General features: G+C 41.5%; 1 protein-coding gene across 8 annotated transcripts in view; it reads left to right on the top strand.

The window, feature by feature from the left end:
• Positions 1 to 21,248, top strand: part of ZNF521 (zinc finger protein 521) — a 275,680-nt gene that overhangs the window by 113,663 nt on the left and 140,769 nt on the right. For all 8 annotated transcript variants that reach the window (XM_034762796.1, XM_034762795.1, XM_034762794.1 and 5 more), the window contains one exon: positions 1,969 to 5,321. In XM_034762796.1, the coding sequence (XP_034618687.1) occupies positions 2,409 to 5,321 (2,913 nt within the window). In that variant the 5' untranslated portion in view covers positions 1,969 to 2,408. The remainder of the gene's footprint in view (positions 1 to 1,968; positions 5,322 to 21,248) is intronic.

Below are 21,248 nucleotides of genomic sequence, written 5' to 3'. Positions count from 1 at the left end.
TAATAGAAATCAATATATTTGAAAGTGTAGAAAAACATCCAAAAATTTCATTTTTAATAAATTTCAATCGGTATTCTATTATTTAATAGTGTGATTAAAACTGCGATTAATCACGATTAGTTGTTTTAATCACAATTAATGTTTTGAGTTAATCGTGTGAGTTAACTGTGATTAATCAACAGCCCTACTATTTGTTTAAATGTCTTTTTCCGTAGGCCAACTGGATATTGTGTGGGTGTGCGTGCGTGTGTTTGTAATGTGTAGGTAATTAAAACCTCTCTTTCAGAGTAATAAACAAGAGGATACAAAATGCAGTTTTCAACTTATATTGAAAAGCATTGTTGCAATGGGCAGGGTTCCAGGATTGGTGTTTGGTTGTTTTCTCAGAGTTAAATGGTTGCCATCTGGCATTGATAGTGAGATGGCGTTGTCATCAGTTTCTAGAGGCAGGAAAGGAATGAATCCTCATCTGTTTCCTGTGGATAAGCAGGAGGCTGATAATCTAGTAAAATCTTGTTACCTTAAAGAAAGCAGGCTTGGAATTTGTTTACATGATATAAGCCAACTCTAACTTTCATGTTAATATGATAAGTTTCTTTGTCACAGGGCTGTAAATGTTAAGAAACTTTGCATTTGTTGAAAAATATCTTAAGAAAAATACCTTCCCCACATGTTTATTCAGTCATTTTCTATAGTATTATCTTAATCAACTTTGTTTTTAAAAGGAAATAAGACAATGATGTTGCCCCTGGAAAGGAATAAAGAATTATTTGTTTTAGATGGGGCTGTCAGGCATTTTGTATCTTTTAAAAAGTTTTTATACTAAAAGAAATGCCGTCATTAAACCGCAGTATGTGTTTGTTTAAAAGGAAGGCTGCAAAAATCCCAGGTAGCACCTGCTAAGCACTTAGTTAAAACTCACCGGGTCCAGAAGTGAAGTAATATCGTAGATAACTAGTTTAGTTTAATAGCTGGCTTGTGTTTTGTTTGTCGTTTCTTTGTTACTCATAAATCTTTCCGGTTTTACCATAACCATGTATCATTTTTTCCTGTTTCCAGTTTTTCACAACTTGCTTTGTCTATGATCACCTAAAAGTACTGGTTCTGTTTAACTAAGGAAGTTCAGCTGGCTGAGATTTTTGCAAAAAGGAAGAAATGGTGGGCAACCTCTTGAACTTTAGAAACAAAATACACTGTTGGGAACTGGCTCTTGTGAAACTTTCTCATTTTCCTTGATCCCAGCTGACTTAGTATAATAATATTTGTTAGTTTGTTTTGAACATTTAATAATCCATTTTCTGGCTTGAGGTTACCAAATGATAGTTATTGAAGAGATCACGGCTGCATTTTTTTTTTTTTTAGAGAAGACATCATTTTTATTATGGTTTTTGCCCATTTCCTTCCTTCCTTGTAATTTTTTTAATATTATTTTGTTGAAGGCACCAAAGTCTATATCAATAATAACCCCTAAAAGATTTCTGTTTTCAGAACCAACTTTAAGGGGAAAAAATAGAGGAAAAGCACAGGGAATTTTTATTAAATATTAGGCATGTGGGTTGACTGCATTAATTTTAAATCATTTCTGTAATATTTCCTCCTTTCATTGACTCTTCAGATGCTCACATAATATGCAAATCATTTTCCAATGGATACAAAAGAAACATTAAATATATTAAAATCTGCATTTTAATAAAGTTGTCAATGTATAATATATATCCTGCAACTAAGAGAGGATGATAAAAAAGCAATAAAAGGATAATATAGGCACAGAACTATTTAATAACTTTTCATATTTTACAGTTTGATAAAAATAAATGTGGAATAAAAGCTGTTGGAGCTGAAAAGTATCCCATTCCAAGTTTAGTACATTGCATATTTGTTTCAGCTTTTTGCATGTTTATACACACTTAGTGTATTCTTTGAACTCCAGGGGAATAAGCATATGTGCACTTTTTTTTCTCATTCCAGATGGAGTGGATATTGAGGATGACCCCACTTGCTCATGGCCAGCTTCATCACCTTCCAGCAAAGACCAGACTTCACCAAGCCATGGAGAAGGTTGTGATTTTGGTGAGGAAGAGGGTGGCCCAGGATTGCCTTATCCGTGCCAGTTCTGTGACAAGTCGTTCAGTCGGCTCAGCTACTTAAAGCATCACGAGCAAAGTCACAGCGACAAGCTCCCTTTCAAATGCACATATTGCAGTCGCCTCTTTAAACACAAGCGGAGCAGAGATCGCCATATAAAACTTCACACAGGAGACAAGAAGTATCACTGCAGTGAATGTGATGCAGCATTTTCAAGGAGTGATCACCTTAAAATTCACTTAAAGACTCATACATCCAACAAGCCATATAAATGTGCCATTTGTAGACGTGGATTCCTTTCGTCTAGTTCACTGCATGGTCACATGCAGGTTCATGAGAGAAACAAGGATGGTTCTCAGTCTGCCTCCAGGATGGAGGAGTGGAAAATGAAAGACACTCAGAAATGCAGTCAGTGTGAAGAAGGCTTTGATTTCCCTGAAGATCTTCAGAAACACATAGCAGAATGCCACCCCGAGTGTTCCCCTAATGAAGACAGGGCTGCTCTTCAATGTGTTTATTGCCATGAACTCTTTGTAGAGGAAAGTTCTCTTGTAAATCACATGGAGCAGGCTCATAATGGTGAAAAGAAGAATTCATGCAGCATTTGCTCAGAGAACTTTCATACCGTGGAAGAACTATACAGCCACATGGATAGTCACCAGCAACCCGAATCATGCAATCATAGCAACAGTCCTTCTTTGGTAACTGTTGGCTACACCTCAGTATCTAGCACCACTCCAGATTCAAACCTCTCAGTGGACAGTTCAACAATGGTAGAAACGGCTCCGCCAATAACAAAGGGTCGTGGAAGAAAGCGGGCAGCCCAACAAGTACCAGATATCACTGGTCCTTCAAATAAGCAAGCAAAAGTTACCTATAGCTGCATTTATTGCAACAAACAGTTATTTTCAAGCCTTGCTGTTCTGCAGATACACCTGAAAACTATGCATTTAGATAAACCTGAACAAGCACATATCTGTCAGTATTGTTTGGAGGTGTTACCTTCACTTTATAATCTGAATGAACATCTTAAGCAAGTCCATGAAGCTCCAGACCCAGCACTGATTGTTTCTACCATGCCTGCCATGGTCTACCAGTGCAACTTCTGCTCTGAAGTATTTAATGACCTCAACACTCTTCAGGAACATATCCGATGTTCTCATGGGTTTGCAAACCCTGCTGCTAAAGACAGTAATGCATTCTTTTGTCCCCATTGCTACATGGGATTTCTTACTGATTCTTCTTTGGAAGAGCATATTAGACAAGTCCATTGTGATCTTAGCAGTTCCCGTTTTGGTTCCCCTGTACTTGGAACCCCAAAAGATCCAGTAGTAGAAGTATATTCCTGTTCCTACTGTACTAATTCTCCAATATTTAACAGTGTCCTTAAATTGAACAAGCATATCAAGGAGAACCATAAGAACATTCCTTTGGCATTGAATTACATCCACAATGGAAAGAAATCCAGAGCCTTGAGCCCCTTATCTCCTGTAACTATAGAGCAAACTTCTTTAAAGATGATGCAAGCTGTAGGTGGCGCTCCTCCACGTCCTGCAGGTGAATATGTCTGTAATCAATGTGGTGCTAAGTATACGTCTCTCGATGGTTTTCAGACTCATTTAAAAACCCACCTTGACACAGTCCTGCCAAAACTGACCTGCCCTCAGTGCAACAAGGAGTTTCCAAACCAGGAGTCGCTGCTGAAGCATGTTACAATTCATTTCATGATAACCTCTACATACTATATCTGTGAAAGCTGTGACAAACAGTTCACTTCAGTGGATGACTTGCAAAAACACCTGCTCGACATGCATACGTTTGTATTCTTCCGCTGCACCTTGTGTCAAGAGGTTTTTGACTCCAAAGTCTCCATTCAACTACACCTGGCTGTGAAGCACAGCAATGAAAAGAAGGTATACAGGTGCACGTCTTGTAACTGGGACTTCCGTAATGAAACTGACCTACAGCTTCATGTTAAACACAATCACCTGGAGAACCAAGGGAAAGTGCACAAGTGCATTTTCTGTGGCGAGTCGTTTGGTACAGAGGTGGAGCTTCAGTGCCACATTACTACACATAGCAAAAAATACAACTGCAAATTCTGCAGCAAAGCTTTTCATGCTATTATATTGCTAGAGAAACACTTGAGGGAAAAACATTGTGTTTTTGAAACTAAAACTCCAAACTGTGGAACAAATGGAGCATCGGAGCAAGTTCAGAAAGAAGAAGTGGAGCTCCAGACCTTGTTGACAAATAGCCAGGAGTCACATAATAGCCATGATGGCAGTGAAGAAGATGTTGATACATCTGAGCCCATGTATGGTTGTGACATTTGTGGAGCAGCATATACAATGGAAACACTCCTGCAGAATCATCAGCTTCGAGACCACAACATCCGACCTGGAGAAAGTGCTATAGTGAAGAAGAAGGCAGAGCTGATTAAAGGGAATTACAAGTGTAATGTGTGTTCTCGAACATTCTTCTCTGAAAATGGGCTCCGTGAACATATGCAGACACACTTGGGACCAGTGAAACATTATATGTGCCCAATATGTGGTGAGCGGTTTCCATCTCTTCTGACTCTTACTGAACATAAAGTCACGCATAGTAAGAGCCTGGACACTGGAAACTGCAGAATTTGCAAAATGCCTCTACAGAGTGAGGAGGATTTTTTAGAGCATTGCCAAATGCACCCTGATTTGAGAAATTCCTTAACAGGATTCCGCTGTGTGGTATGCATGCAAACAGTGACCTCTACCTTGGAACTGAAAATCCATGGGACATTTCACATGCAAAAAACAGGAAATGGCTCTGCAGTGCAATCCACAGGGCGTGCACAGCATCTTCAGAAACTGTACAAATGTGCTTCTTGCCTGAAGGAATTCCGCTCAAAACAGGATTTAGTGAAACTTGACATCAATGGTCTGCCATATGGTCTATGCGCTGTCTGTGTTAATCTCAGTAAAAGTGGTAGTCCAAGTGTCAACATCCCTTCAAGCAGTAACAGACAAGGCTTGGGTCAAAATGAGAACTTGAGTTCCATTGAGAATAAAAACAAGGCAGGGGGACTGAAGACTCGCTGTTCTAGTTGCAATGTTAAATTTGAATCAGAAAGTGAACTCCAGAATCATATCCAGTCAATCCACAGAGAGCTTGTTCCAGACAGCAACAGCACACAGCTGAAAACACCACAAGTATCTCCAATGCCCAGAATCAGCCCTTCTCAATCTGATGAGGTAAACCTTTTTCTTTTGCTGTTGCTGCTTTTCACCTTTTTGATAAAACTCCCCCATTTTACACTGCAGTTTTCTCAGGGCTTATTGTTATGTGCCAGGAACTGCTTAGATTGAACCATGGTATAGTTCCTCCCATAGCCGTTAGCTAGCAATTACTTGCTTTTTGATATGCCTTGTGTTTTGGCTTGATTGGTGCAGAATAGGACTAATTCCAGTCTCCCTAGGATATTGTCTTCTGTATTACTGAGAGACCAGTCTTCATGCCAGCACAACTGAGATCTGGAATCTTAACTTAGCTTTGTTGCAAGTCGGAATCCCTTGGTATGACTTGCGCTTATGGCAAAGAGTATTAATGTCACAGAAATAAAATACATCAAGCCAATATGCTGGCAAAAAAGATGAACGTTCAAAAAAAAATTGTGAACAACAAATTGGGGGGTTATTTTTGTAGATTACATTTCAGACTTTAATTTTCCCTGTCTTTACCGTACTTTGATTAAAATGAAACTCACAATTTATCACCTACCTAGGGTAAATGGTGAAATGAGCTTTCTATGGCAATTCTATTTTAATTTTCTTTTTATTAACAATATTTTAGATAGCACAATGTCACCAATGCACCAAGTACCCGAGGATTTAAACTTTATCTATACAGAACAACTTAAAAAGTAAAATTACACACAAATGATCATCCCAGTTTTTTGAAAGATTTCATCTGCTCTCACCTGTTTACGTTAGCCTAAGAGATAATTTGGGGGTGGTATTAAGGGTGGAGGGAAATGTCACAACTGATCCATGTGGGAGGTGAAGGGAGAGTCTTTTTTGCCTTAATATGGTCAATGAATAAAATGTGCTAATTAGCATTTTGGAGATGAGTTCTGGCATATAGGACTCTCAACAATTTAGGAAACCTAAGAGCTCAATACACACACAGAGACACACACACACAGAGACACACACACACAGAGACACACTCTCTCTCTCTCTCTGTCTCTCTCTCTGTGTTCCAAAAATAACTTGTACCCAAAGTCTTGCTAAGCTTTGCTCTGAGATGCACATTGATGTAGCATGGGATGGGGAGAATGGGCTCAAATGATTGTTCTCCCACCACCCCATATTTGTGATGCCATCTGCTAGGATAAACAAATACCTTAGAATAGCATGTAATCAGAACATTGAATAATATGGCTCTGTTCACAGAGAAATGCAAAAGAAAAAAAATCTTCCACTGGCTGCAGTACAAGTTTTTGGCAAGAGTAGGGAGATGATACTATGGTATGTTGACTAGGAATCATAGACTGACTTGTCTTATTTCTTTTAAAAGTCATCTTCGTTTCATTTCACTCTTCTCGGATATTAGTTGCGATTTCCTGAGGCTTATAAAGGTTCCTAGCTCCTCAGGCACGTTGAAAACCTATCCTGGTTTCCCCAAGCACACCCCAAACTATGTACATTAAGACAAATTCCCAGGTGGTTGGCTATTTCCTTGGCACCCTCAAAAGCTATTATACTTTTTAACAAATTGGTTCTACATCTACATTTTATTGCACTTCATAAGCTTGGAGGATGTCATAATCAGAGTTCCTGTACCCTGTAACCTGATTGGCCTCTCTGCTTTCCATTGATAAAACCAACCACTTTAATAGTTTGGAGAAGTCAAAAATCCAAATAGTTTCAATGAATTTCCACTCTCAATAGATGTATTGCCCAGGGCCGGCTCCAGGCACCAGCGTAGCAAGCAGGTGCCTGAGGCGGCCAATGAAGAGGTGGGGGTGGCACGTCCGGCCGTTCGGCGGCAACTCGGAGTGAAGGACCTGCCGCTGAATTGCCGCCAATCGCGATTGCGGCTTTTTTTATTTTGTGTGTGTGTGCTTGGGGTGGCAAAAATGCTAAAGCCGGCCCTGGTATGGCCTCTGGATTTTCATATGAAACGTTTTTTTCAGACTGATCATTCTTAAATAACAGATCTTTAGGTAATTTTTCAGCCCTTCAGTTCATCATTCATATGCCCTAAAATTGCCAATCAGCTCCCCATCCACTGTTTGTAAACTATATTTTCAATTATTGCGGTTGTAGCCTCTAGGTAAGTAACCTTTGGGCCCTCAAATTCTTTGCTCATGGCAGACATGATAACCTTGAGAAGGTTATTAAGTCAAGTCCCTTATAGAGTGTCAGTACTTTTAGAGATCATCCACAAGCTTCACAAAGCCAAAGGCTGATAAAAAGAATGTCTTGTTTTTTAAAAATTTTAAATGTAAACGCCTGTCAAACTGCAGCGACCCAGATTCTGTAGCAGTGAAAGTGATCATAAACAAAAGCAAAACTCACTTAATAGATTTTTGTGTTCAGACAGAGAGAAATTCAAAGTCCAAAAAATAACAGAGTGAAAAGTAAATTGGATTTCTAAAACTGCTAGTAATTGAAAGTGTTGTTCTTATAATAGATAAGGACATATGTTGTTTTGAATATGATTTGTAAGGTGACAATGTCCCATGGAAAATGTATCTACTTAAAATGCCAGTATCTAATTTTTTAAAAATTTGTGACAAAAAGTTTCCATAGTAATAAATAGAACAGAGATTCCATTTGCTTTATCAGGGGGTACATGGTTTGAAATGTTGAACTGGACGTTAGGAGCTTTCTAACTGTTGAAGCGAGAGAAATATAAAGAGTTGTGGTCTCACGGATAGTTCTGCAAACCCTTCATTATTCAAGTAACCGACATACATGCTAAGGAAACTAAAACAATTTTTTTCAACAGAGAAGTGGAAGATGAGACTAAAACTTACATCACCTGATTTCTTAGATCATTGTTTCTACATTTGAACTAAAAAGGTGCAACTGCTCAGCTTCTCTTTCATTTTGTTCATCCTATATAGAGAACAAACCTAAACAGATAGTTCGCTAATACCCTTTCATTATGTCCATATAATTTCTGTTTTTTTAGTTACTAAAAGTTACCGTAACTGTTGATAAATATCTAAAAGTGGAGAGGCCCTAGTATTGTTTCTGTATTTAATGAGCTATAGGGGTTTCAGAAGTTCCTGATTTACTACTAATGCATACTGCATTAGCTCATTAAGCTAATAGAATAATAATCTGGGTGGTAATTAATGTTTAGAAGTTGAGGAAGAGGTGTGGTCTGAGTAGTGGACTGGGACCAGAACTCAGTCCTAGTTCTGACATTGATTTCTTTGTTAACTTGGGCAAATCAGTTGAACCTCTCTGTATTAATTTCCTCATCAGTAAAACAGGGCTAAAACAAATTTATCTCAAAAGGGTGTTGGGAAACTTAATTAGTATAAATGTTTGTAAGTACCTGGAAGATGAAAAGCATGTATAAGTGCTAGGTATTATTACTTCTGTTGCCCTTCCTTAAAATGTTGTCATACTTACGTTAATGAAGCACATAATGGGAGAACTCCTGATTCAGCAGAAAGCTTTGTAGCTTTGCCTTTACCTTTTGAGACTTAAGCCATGATTGTACAACAGACTTTGGTCAATGTAAGTTATGTCAGCATACAGCTCCTGAAGTTTGTATATTGCTCAAGCATGTGCATACTTGGCTGCTTGCGTCGGTGCTGCGCACACCCACCAGGAGTGCTTGTGTTGATGCAGATTTACAATGCACCACAGTTAGGTATCCCAACGTGCCAGGTGCTGCCGTCAAGTGCCATGCCTTTTGGGGGATTTTTGCAATGCATTTGGGTAGAAATGAGTTGTGCAGGGATCTCTGGGAGCTAGGGGTCAAGTTCTCAGCTTGCAACTTTCTCCATTCCATAATGCAATCCATAGCTCATATTTTCACGCCTTTATTTAAAAACCTGCGCAGCACTTACCAGTGTCGACCTCTTCTGACAGAAGCATGGAGCCCACAGATGCGTGCACTATTTTTCTGAATACTGCAAATATAGGATGCACGATTTTCCTGTATTTGCAGACCCATGGGAAGTACCACAACAAAGGGGACATGACAGTTTCTTGGAGGATAGATTGCTGAGGGACACAGTGAAAAACAATTCAAGATTATTAGTGGCATTCATGGAGCAGCTGCAGAAGGTGGAGCACTGCTTCTAGGCCCAAGAAATGAGCACTGAATTGTGGGATTGCATTGTAATGCAGGTTTGGCACAATGAGCAGTGGCTGCAGAACTTTTGAATACAAATGGCCTCACTCCTGAGTCTGTGAGCTGAGCTCACCCCAGCCCGCCAGCGCAGGCACACCAGAATGAATGGTGCATTGACAGTGGAAAAATGAGTGGTGATCTCACTGTGGAAGCTTTCAACAGTGGATTGCTACTGGTCAGTGGGAAATCATTTTGGAGTTGGAAAATCCACAGCGGGGGCTGTTGCCACACAAGTGTGTAGGGCCCTAAATCGTCTCCTGCTACGCAGGACTGTGACCATTGGCATTTTGCAGGACATAGTGGATGGATTTGCAGCAATGGGTTTCCTGAACTGTGGTGGGGAGATAGATGGTACACATATCCCTATTCTGCCACCAGCTCACCTTGCCGCAGAGTATGTCAACAGAAAGGGTTATGCATGTGTTGGTGGCTCACCAGGGCTTCTTCACTGGTATCAATGTGCACTGGTTAGAGAAGGTGCATGGCACTCGTATATTTAAGAACACAGGACTGTTCAGAAAGCTGCAACTAGAGGATTTCCCAACTAGGGGATTACCATTGGTGATATTGAAATGCCAGTAGTGATCCTGGGAGACCCAGCCTACCCCTTTCTCTGCTGGCTCATGAAGCTGTACACCGGCCACCTCAACAGCACCAAGGAAAGATTCAACGACCAGCTCAGCAGATGCAGAATGGTTGTTGAATGTGCTTTTGGCAGATTGAAGGGACGCTGGCGGTGTTTGCTCACTAGATTGGATCTCAGTGAGAAAAATATACCAATGGTTATAGCTACCTGTTGTATCCTGCATAATCTCTGTGAGGCAAAGGGAGGAAAGCTGGTGCCAGGGTAGAGGGTGAGGGGCTCTCTGTTGACTTTGAACAGCCAGACACAAGGACCCATTCCAAGAGCCCAAAGCAGAGCTATGCAGCTGAAGGAGGCTTTGAAAGAGCACTGTAATGGTCAACCCTTGTAGTGTTCTGGGCCCTGCCTGTTTTCTGGGCTTGGGGCTTTGGTGTTATTAGGAACAGTACAGTCCTTGCTGTACATCTACACGTACAGTGTGCTTTGAATACCGCTATGCATGCTGCAATATGTGTTGTGAACTAATAAAGATAGTTTTATTCTCCAAAAATAGAAATCTGCCACTGTTGAGTGGGGCAAAAACACTGCAGAAAAACTGTGTGCAAAAAAAATAAAAAAAAAACAAAAAAAACCAGGGACTGCAATACAAACTTTTAAATTAGTGGACTAGAACTTTCAAATTGGAAAGGCAGAGAACATTTTTGTCCATTTCAGTGCACAGATGTAGTCCATTGTGGAACATACACACGATGGTTTGCTCATATGAAAGCGAAGCTGCGGTTTTCCTTGCTGTCCTCCAGCGTGGAGTGGTAGAGATAGGCTGTGTGGAGCTACTACCATGGAATTCTCCCAGGACTGCAGAGGATGGAGAGTCTGAGAAGAACCATAATCTCCTGGTGCATCTCCCTCTTCTTTTCCTGTTGGGACTCCTGGGCCTTTCTCCTCTCTGCTTTTTCCTTCTCTATGCCATCTGCCCTGTTGGCCCTCCAGGCCCTTTGTTCACGGTCTGATGAAGCATGGGCTTGCAGGATCTTCCTGAACATGTTGTTCTCCTCAGGGTCTGACATTCTGCGGGTGTTGAGGGGTACCCCTCAAGGCCACAATGACAGCAGCTGCTGATAAAAAGAGACAGATGTATTAGTGGATTTACAGTCACAATAGAAAGGAAAAGTTAAGTTTCAAAGCTCCCTTCCCTTACTTCCATAAAATATTTTATTAAGACATGCTTATTCACATTACAGCTTTGGAGTGCCTCTGCATAGCACTGCACTCCACCCTCTGCTATGGTGAGTATGGCCTGCCAGGGGTAAGGCAGTGGGGGAAGGAATTTTGTTTTCATGAAATAATACAGTTTTGTTCTTTATTCCAGGGATATGAGCATAGTGCAGTGGCACTCAGTATTGGCACTATTTGCCACAGGCAGTGGTGGCTTTAGCTGATATCTCACTCTAGAGGATAACAAAGGCACAGAGAGCACCCCCAAGCTGCCCAGACCCATATGCCACTAACCTGTTTACTGGTGCCAGCCAAACTCATTGCAGTGTGTCCAGAGAAAGTATCCTACTGCGGAGGAAGAAAAAAGGCTGCCATCCGTAGAAGTCTTTGGGAGAGGATTGCAGAGTAGCTCCATGAAACTTTCATTGAGATTCCCCTCCTCCCCCTCCCCCCCGTAGGATACAAGAGGCATTCCTATATATATAAACAAACTGTTTCTCATGCCTCCTTTCTCCCCCACTTAACCAAACACGGGAATGAAGAACAGAGTGGTCACAGTTGTAGAGAATGGGGCATTGTGGGACAGCTGCTGGAGAACTGTTAAGGTCAATACAGATCATGCAGTGTCTACACTCACACTGTGTTGACCTCAGTAAGCTGACCATGGCTCTCCACCATTCGGGAAGGAGATTTTACTATGTTGTATAATTGGGGCACTTACATCTGCAGGAGACAAATTTGAGTGTAGACACATGTACAAATAGGTCGACATAAGGTGACTTATGTCATCCTAACTTCGTAGTGTAGAGCAGGCCTCAGATCAGATCTACACTGGAAACTTTTGTTACTATAACAATGTTGGGTAAGGGAGGTGATTTTTTTTTACATTTCTTAACTGGCTAAAGCTGTAGCATAGGTACAGGTAAACTAGCAAAAAGTGTCCTTTTGCTCTTGGAGCATAGTTAATTGAGGGAACTGCCAGAACCATCCCTTGGGTAGGGCGAATCAGAGCGACTGCCCTGGGCCCTGTGCTTTGGGGGCCCCCACATAAAATCGGGACTGTCCCAACATTTAGCCCTTTGTCCTGTGTCCTGACCAATGTACGATCGTGACGCCATTTGTCCCGATATTCAGGTGAGGTGAGAAGTGGGCGGGCGAGCGGGGTGAGGAGGCGAATGGGGAGGCAAGTGACAGGTGGGAGGGGGATGAGGAGGCAGGCAGGCGAATGGCAAGGAGGAGAGCGGCGGGCGGACAGGGGTGGGGGGCGCTGGATGGACAGCGAGGAGACTAATGGGGAGGCAAGTGACCGGCAGGAGTGGGGTGAGGAGGCAGGCGGACAACGAGGAGGAGAGCGGTGGATGGGTGAGGAAGCAAGCAGTGGGCAGGCATGCTGGGAGGACAGCAAGAAGACTAGCAGGGAGGCTGATTTGTCCTGTCCCCCCCCCACACCCCTCCGCCCACCGCTCCCCCCGAACGGCCTTGGGAACTGCTATAAACTGTACTGGTGAAAGTATCTTTTGCCAGTATAAACTGTGTCTGTACTAGGAGGGTTTGCCGGTACAGCTATACAGGTATACTGGCAACGATTTTCTAGTGTAGAATAAGCCTAAGGACTTATTTACTGGCATAATGATACCAATATAATTATACTCCTATTGGTTTAATTCCCTGGATGTCACTCTTCTGAAATAAGTTATCCTGGCAAAAGGATTTTTTTGCTGGTATGACTGTCTCTACATTAAGCATTTTGCCAGCATAGCTATGTCAGTTAAGCATAGACCCGAATCCTGCAAACAGATCAGCATGAGCATGTCTTTGTATCCATACGGAATCCCACTGACCTTCACCAGTGCAGTTCTCATTGCATGCTTCGGATCTAAGGGATGCATTCCTATCATTGATGTTTCAGATTCTTATATACAATGTATTTGTGATGTATTTTTTTGTATATTAATATTAGTATTGCATTCTTTTAGTGTAAGTTCTGTTCAGTAAGACTTTGTTACAATTGTAGGATAATGTCCGGAATCTGCTCGAATCGATAAAAATCCAGATTAAAATGTATGGGTAAGGCCAGGAGAGGTTAAAGGGCCACTTTCAGAAGAATGTTATAAAGGAGAGTTAGTGTTATTTTTTTTTTCAAAGGCAACTGTTTGCATGGGGTCAGAGGAAAGTGTTATTGGTTTTGAAATAAACAAATAAAGGTATTACTGGTGTATAACATTTTAAAGAGCCTTAAATTTTGCTTTTGTGTCTAAGTCCTGAGGGCTGTTACAAAATTTGTGATAGAAAGTAGTGGCAAAAGATTATTCTCCTGTGAATACGTGTGAACTGTTAGTTTTATTGGGCTGCAACTGTTGCTGATTGTGGGTGGAGAGAGCGGTGGCTTTATTGAATGGCTGCCTCAAAGCGCCTCGTAGTTTAAAAGAAACAAACACAAACAAAAAAAGTGACTGAAAAAATGGAACCTTTTTACTCCATATATCGGTTTCCTGCATATCTCAGATCTACCATATAGATCATACTTTGCTGCCACATGCATCATCAACAAAATTATCTACTGAATTCTGATTATAAAATCTTTATTACTAATGTCAGCTGGCCTAGTCTTGAGTGATTCTAAGTATTACAACTCTTATTGACTTATCAGCAACTCCCACTGACTCAGGAAACTCCCTGAGTGGCAACACCCTTCAAGATCAGGACCAGTGTAAGGAGGCAGAAAGGCAGGGATCTGGAAGAAGATGTTAATAGTAGGCATAACAGACTTCTGATTATTAAACAGTGCTCAGGATTTATTAGTTTTAGTAATCAAAGTCCCATATGATGCTTACCACCCCCCACCCCCGCCCCGGCAGGATCAAGCCTAGTGTAGGGAGGCAGACAGAGCATATTTGTTTTTCAGATCCCAGATTGAGTTTGCAGTGCTGGAAGTTAAGGAAATCATATTTGTACTTGTAAACTATGCAAATCTAAAATGAAGTAATTGAGAGAGAATAAATATAGAATCCCAAGATGTCGTTTTTGGAGTCACTCTTCTGACAAGAGCTACGCTTTAATATTGAGTGTTCAAAGATCTGGAGATCTGAGGGATTAGGGACCTTGAAAAGAAGATGCTGTGATTTTAAAATGTTGCAAGATGTGGTACTTTCTGCATGAGGTCACATGACCTTCTGAGCCATCTAGCTTCACTAGACGACAGGAGGAGGACAGGTTTGCAGCTGAGACATTAAGAGAGATGATTGTACAAAGAGTTCAAGGATCTAGAGTGCAAAGGGCAAAAGACAGTACAGCAAATGGTAGCAAAGATTCTTTAGGCATAATAGCAAAGGTAGGGCTTGTTCAAGGGACACCGTCACACTTCTGTGAGAATGTTATATGCAATATGTTATATACTTTGTTTGGCACAGGTAAAAGTGTGATACCATGCCAGTTATTACAATCACTGAGAGTTCCTGTCTTTGGTGTCTTCACTATAACTAGGGGCCAGGATAGATGCTGCTAATTTAGGATTTACCTTGAACAATTCTGCATTCAAGTTATCCTTGCCAGGAGCTTTCCCATTTTTTAAGGATCTGATGGCTTGAATGATCTCTTCCTTAGCTGGGGTATCTGTGTTGATATCTAGATCTTCTGCCTCCTGGATGTTCACTTCCTCGGTGGCTCCATGTTCAGCAATTCTTTGAAATGCTCTGTCCAGCGTATTTCTTGTTCTTAATAAGTTGTTAGTAGGTGTACTTGTTTGTTCCTGATGAGAGTGTTTGTTGGTGTCTGCCATTTACCACTGATAAGCCGTGTCATTTTGTAGACGGTTCCTTGTTCACCACGAGCAGCTGCATCCTCTGCTTGTGTTGCCAGATTATCAATATAATGCCGTTTGTCCGGTCTTACAAGGCATTTGACCTCCCAGTGTGCCTTGCTATACTGCTCCTGGTATCTGTCCTTTAGCTTCTGGGATTTTGTGTCTAAAACTTTTTTCTTCAGGGCTCGTCTGGTTTCTATGGCTTGTGCTGCCCACTGCTCTACAGCCAAAATGCTTCTGAAATAAATGTAGTCAAACTTTACTAATTCTGGGTCACTGAGAACGAAAATGATGCTTAAAATTGTTGATTGGCTCTAGTTTTCAAGATATGCTATTGGGTCAGTATATACGCCCCTTGACTTGGGAATGGCGGAGGATAAGTGAGTTATAAAGGGAAGGGATCTCAATTTAAACCAGAAATGACTAAAATACATCTTTGACTGGATCTATGAATAAATCTATGACTGGGTTTGGACAGTACTTGCTTTTTAGGCAAAACACTGAATGATGCAATCTGAAGCTGGTATTGCGTCATACATGATATGAATCACATCATGTTATTCCTAGAATTTATGGCTGATGCAATCATAACGAAGCTTACATAACTCTGCTGAACAAATTGCCCTATATCAGCTCTAGAAATCATACAGTGTCGTGCTCTCTTATTTGTCAGTGTTTGATTTTGCAAAGGGACACATTTCTGTTTAGCCAAAGTGAGCAGAGATGCCTCGTACTTGTTGGACAGTGCAGATAACTTCTGCTATGTTTGTGGTGAAGTGACTTTTGCATCACAAAAGCGCAGTATAACCACTATGGTTAAGAAAGCCTATCACCTTTATTTTGGCTGCAAAATTGGAGATCAGGACAAGAGGTGGCCCCACACATATGCTGCAACACTTGTGCAACAAATCTTCGCCAGTGGGTGAACAGGAAAAGGAAATCTATGCCTTTTGCAGTGCCTATGATTTGGAGAGAGCCAACAGATCATACCAGCAATTGTTACTTCTGCATGGTGCCTCCAGTTGTGAAAGGTGTGTCAAAGAAGAAAAAGTGGACTGTGCATTATCCAAACATTCCATCAGCTATACGCCCAGTACCTCATGGAGAAGGACTGCCAGTTCCTGATGCACCAGAATCATTCTCACTTGAGTCAGACAAGGAAGAGGAAGAGGATGAAACTTCTGGTCCTGAACCATCAATGTTACAGGACCCACATTTTCTCCCATCCTCCTCCTCTGAACCACACCTCATAACACAAGATGAACTGAATGACCTTGTCAGGGATTTGGAACTACCCAAGAGCAAGGCAGAGCTGTTGGGCTCCAGCCTACAGCAGTGGAATCTCCTGGCAGGTGATGTTAGGGTTTCCATGTTCCGTGACCGTCAAAAGGATCTTGTCCCATTCTTCTTCATGGAAGGCGATCTTGTAGCCTGCAACAACATCGATGGTGTGATGGCAGCCCTCAACATTGTTCACGATCCAGATGAGTGGAGACTGTTCATTGATTCATCAAAGACGAGTCTTAAAGCTGTTTTACTGCATAATGGCAACGTTTTGCCATCAATTCCAGTTGATCATGCAGTCCATATGAAGGAAACCTATGACAACATGAAACAACTTTTGAGGTGCATAAACTATGACCAACATCAGTGGCAGCTTTGTGGTGATTTGAAGGTTGTTGCTCTCTTGCTTGGTCTGCAGACTATGTACACAAAGTACTGCTGTTTTCTCTGCGAATGGGATAGTCGTGCAAGAGATTCCCACTACATCAAGAAAGATTGGCCACTCCGACAGTCATTGGAGCCTGGGAGGAAAAGTGTTCAGCATCCACCACTTGTTGAATCAAGGAAGATTTTGTTACCACCCTTACACATCAAGCTGGGTCTGATGAAGAACTTAGTCAAGGCCATTGACAAAACACAAGCAGCTTTCAAGTACCTCCGTGGAAAATTTCCAAGGTTAAGTGAAGCTAAGATAAAGGAAGGTGTCTTTGTTGGTCCTCAGATTCATGAACTTCTTCGAGATGATGCATTTGACCATGCACTGCATGGCAAGGAAAAGACGGCATGGAAAGCCTTCCACTTAGTGGCAATAAATTTTTTCGGAAACAACAAGGCAGACAACTACAGGTTGTTGGTGGAAAACCTCCTCGAGGCATACAAAAGTCTTGGTTGCAACATGTCACTAAAGATACATTTTTTGCACTCTCATCTAGATTTTTTTCCACCGAACTGCGGAGCAGTGAGCGACGAGCACGGCGAGTGATTTCACCAGGACATTGCAACAATGGAGAAAAGCTATCAGGGCAAATGGAGCCCGTCAATGCTTGCAGACTATTGCTGGACAGTGACAAGAGACGCTCCATTTAATGAATACAAGAGACAAGCCAAGAAGCGCCGAGTAGACACTGAATAGGACTAAATTATGTACAGAATAGTTTTTTGCCTTTTGTTTCATAATAAATTTTATTTATATAACCCTTTTGCTGATTTTTAAAGTGTTACATAAACAGGACAGGTGAAATATTATCATGTAAAGCAACCACAAACACATGAAAAGACCTAGGTGTACAATTTATGATTAAAACTCTACTATTTACACAATATACATAGACATAAAATGTAAAAACTTAACTATCTTAGAAACAGTAGCCAATCCGTTGTTTTATTTGAAATATTTGAATTCAGCACATCAAAATACATAATAAATAGCACATTTTATCTCTGAAGCAGACAACTTCTCAAAAATTGTAGACCAGTGTAATGCACTCCTTCCTTCTCTTCTGCCTATAGCCTAGACAGGCTTCACTGCTCTTGTTTATAAATTGCTGTTACTTTGTCCCACTTCTTGTTGATCTCCTCATCTGCATTCCTCTCCTCTTCATCAAGGTCTGCAAGTGCTTGAAACCTGTTCCTTAGCTGCAGAATGAAAGCTTTCTATATTTGAGGAGACTTTAGCTTGTCAGTATCATAATGTCTATGTTCCTTGTTTGGTGGACCCACACTTCTCAGTTTTAGCTTGATGTAGGCTGTCACAAGGTGATGGTCGCTGCCAACATCTGCACCCTTTCTCACTTTCTCATCTGTCAGTGAGCGTCACCATTTGCCTTTGATCATGATATATCAATCTGGTTCTTATCTCTGCCATTTGGCACTTTTATCTGTGCCAAACAAAGTATTGTGTAAGATCATAGTCCAGCATATATCAGAGGCAGTTGATAGCGTTCTCAGAAAAGAGCCAGCTGGTTTTCAGAAAGGGCGTGGATTCACAGACAGGATCTTCATTCTACGAAACGTAATAGAAGAGTGCTTAGAATGGCAACGGCAACTCCACATAAATTTCATAGACTTTGAGAAGGCTTTTGATAGCATTCACAGGACCAGCCTATAGCACATTTTGTGGGCATATGGAATTCCTTTCCGTATAATCAATGTCATCAGACGCTTCTGTTTCGACTTTACATGCAATGTTGATCACAGTGAGCTCAGTTTTGAAGTCAAAACAGGAGTACATCGGGGTGTGTCAGGTCTGCAATCCTCTTCAACATTGCTGTCGACTGGGTAATGCAGCGTACAACAGAAGACATGCCAAGAGGCATTAAATGGACACTCTTCTCATCCCTTGAAGACCTGGGCTTTGCAGATGATGCCGCTCTCCTATCACATACCCAACACCATAGACAAGAAAAAACAACTCAACTAAATGCATTCAGCCAGCAAATTGGACTGAAAATCAACCGCACTAAGACAGATATCATGACCTTTAATATTGCATCACCATCACCAGTACAGATAGGGGATTATGTTCTCACCAGTGTAGAAACATTCACATACTTGGGCAGCACCATCAGCCAGGATGGTGGAACAAGCCAGGACATCCGGAACAAAATCAATAAAGCCAAGAACACCTTCAGGAGCTTAAATACAGCCTGGAAATCATCAAAATACAACACCAAAACCAAACTCAAGATTTATCAGAGTTGCGTACTTTCAACACTACTTTATAGGGCAGAATGCTGGGGAATGAGAAAGTATGACATGTCTAACTAAACTGTCTTCATTCCATACAACTTGCCTCAGAAAAATCCTCTATCTTTTGGCCCAGAACAATCTCAAACCAAGATCTATTGACACAGTGCAACCAAGAGGATCTGAACACCATCGTTGCCAGGAGGCGTTGGAGATGGATCAGTCATGTGCTTCGGATGGAAACTGATTCCATCACCAGAGTAGCAATAACATGGACATCTGAAGGCAAGCAAAAATGAGGCTGCCTGAAAACAACATGGCGAAGAGCTGTGGAAGCCGAGCTGAAAAACCTGGGGCACAGCTGGGGAACCGTTGAAAGACTTGTCAGAAACAGACAGGAGTGGAGGAGCTTCGTCATTGCCCTAAACGCCAGAGGCGAAATAGGAACATGATGACGATGAATATGTTATATAGCTACAAGTAGCTACAAAGAAAGAAGTTAGGAAAATATTATTTTTCAGCTTGTTTACTTTGTAGATTTGACAGCTATTTATCTATAGTCATTTTCACTGTTTTCCCTGTATAGTTAAGACCGTAATAAACATCAAAAGGAAAACTGAAAAAATTCTTATAAAATAATTAATCCGTTTTTTAAAACAATCAGAATATGCTAATTAAAGGGTACTTTATTAGCAACTGGAGTATTTAGAAATTAGTCAGTATAAAAAATGCAAGTTGACAGTGCCCCTATGAGCAAGATAAATGGCTAACTATTCAGTGAAGCTGTCTAACATATGCTTAGTTCTCTGAGAGCTTAAGCATTCAGGAAGACAGAAAATAAATCCTCAGTTATGGCACTTGTCAAAAATAATCTGATCTGTGATGAAGAATGAGGTAAGTGGATAAATACGCTCTTTCAGAGCAGGGGCCAGGTTTCTTTATGTGTCTTGTGCAGCTCCAAGCACACTGGTAATAATAAAAACAATACAATGAAAAGTCAGGTGATGTCGTTCCAGGATTTGGTACTTGCAAATGGGTATAATATTGTGTGCAGACCTAGATCGTATGGTTTGTTGTCTGTGGGTATGTCTGCACTGCAGTAAAACACCCATGGCTGACCTATGTCAGCTGCAAGGTTCGAGCTGCAGGGCTATAACATTGCTGTGTAGACTTTTGGGCTTGAGCCAGATGTTTGGGTCACAGAGCTCGGGCTCCAGCCCGAGCCCGAACATCTACATTGCAGTTTTATAGCCTTGTAGCCTCTACCTCATGAGCCTGAAGGCTTGCCTACACTTAGGCCTGGTCTACACTAACCCCCCAATTCGAACTAAGGTATGCAACTTCAGCTACGTGAATAACGTAGCTGAAGTCGACGTACCTTAGTTCGAACTTACCGCGGTCCAGACGCGGCAGGCAGGCTCCCCCGTCAACTCCGCGTACTCCTCGCGCCAAGCAGGATTACCGGAGTCGACGGCGAGCACTTCTGGGTTCGATTTATTGCGTCCAGACAAGACGCGATAAATCGAACCCAGAAGTTCGATTGCCTGCCGCTGAACCAGCGCGTAAGTATAGACAAGCCCTTACAGCCTTGCAGCGGTGCCTCTGTAGTGCATAATGAAGACGTTACCTATGCTGACGGGAGAGCTTCACCCTTTGTTGGAGAAAGAGGACTAAAAGTCAGTTGAGCAGGACTTTGCGGGTTGGGCTAGTCACTTAGCAGCAAAGACTGCAGGCCAATGTTGGATGAACAAGTACATGGAAAAAGTCATTGTAGGTAAGGGAAGCATACAGGTTTATGAAGTAAAGAATATTGCTTGCAGGAGAGAACTAAAAAGTATATAGGTTAAACTAAGGAAGGCTGCATACTCCTACACAAACAATGGAGGATAAAAGCAAGGTTGCATTAGAAGTTGCAAGGTACTTTTTGGATGCTGTATATAGGGACAATGGTTCAGTGGAAGGAGATACTAGTGGGGCTAAAACTGATAGGGAGGATCAAAGAAACAGATATTGATAAACTGGGTTCTATCTTTTAGTACTCCCAATGTGAAGACAGGGAACAGATGTCATAAATAGATACCCCTTTCCCAAAGAAAGAAGAAACTCTGAAATGGAAGTGGCCAAATATAAAAGGAAACATTAAGCGGATATATTTGCAGTCTCTTTTTGGAAATAGAAGAGGTATCAATGGACTAGGGAAACACTACTGCTAACAGACATTTAACAGGGGAT

This window comes from Trachemys scripta, chromosome 2 (genome assembly GCF_013100865.1).
Source record: "Trachemys scripta elegans isolate TJP31775 chromosome 2, CAS_Tse_1.0, whole genome shotgun sequence".
NCBI classification, from domain to species: Eukaryota; Metazoa; Chordata; order Testudines; family Emydidae; genus Trachemys; species Trachemys scripta.
Note: the sequence above shows the minus strand (reverse complement) of the source record. Positions and strands in the feature narration are given on the sequence as shown.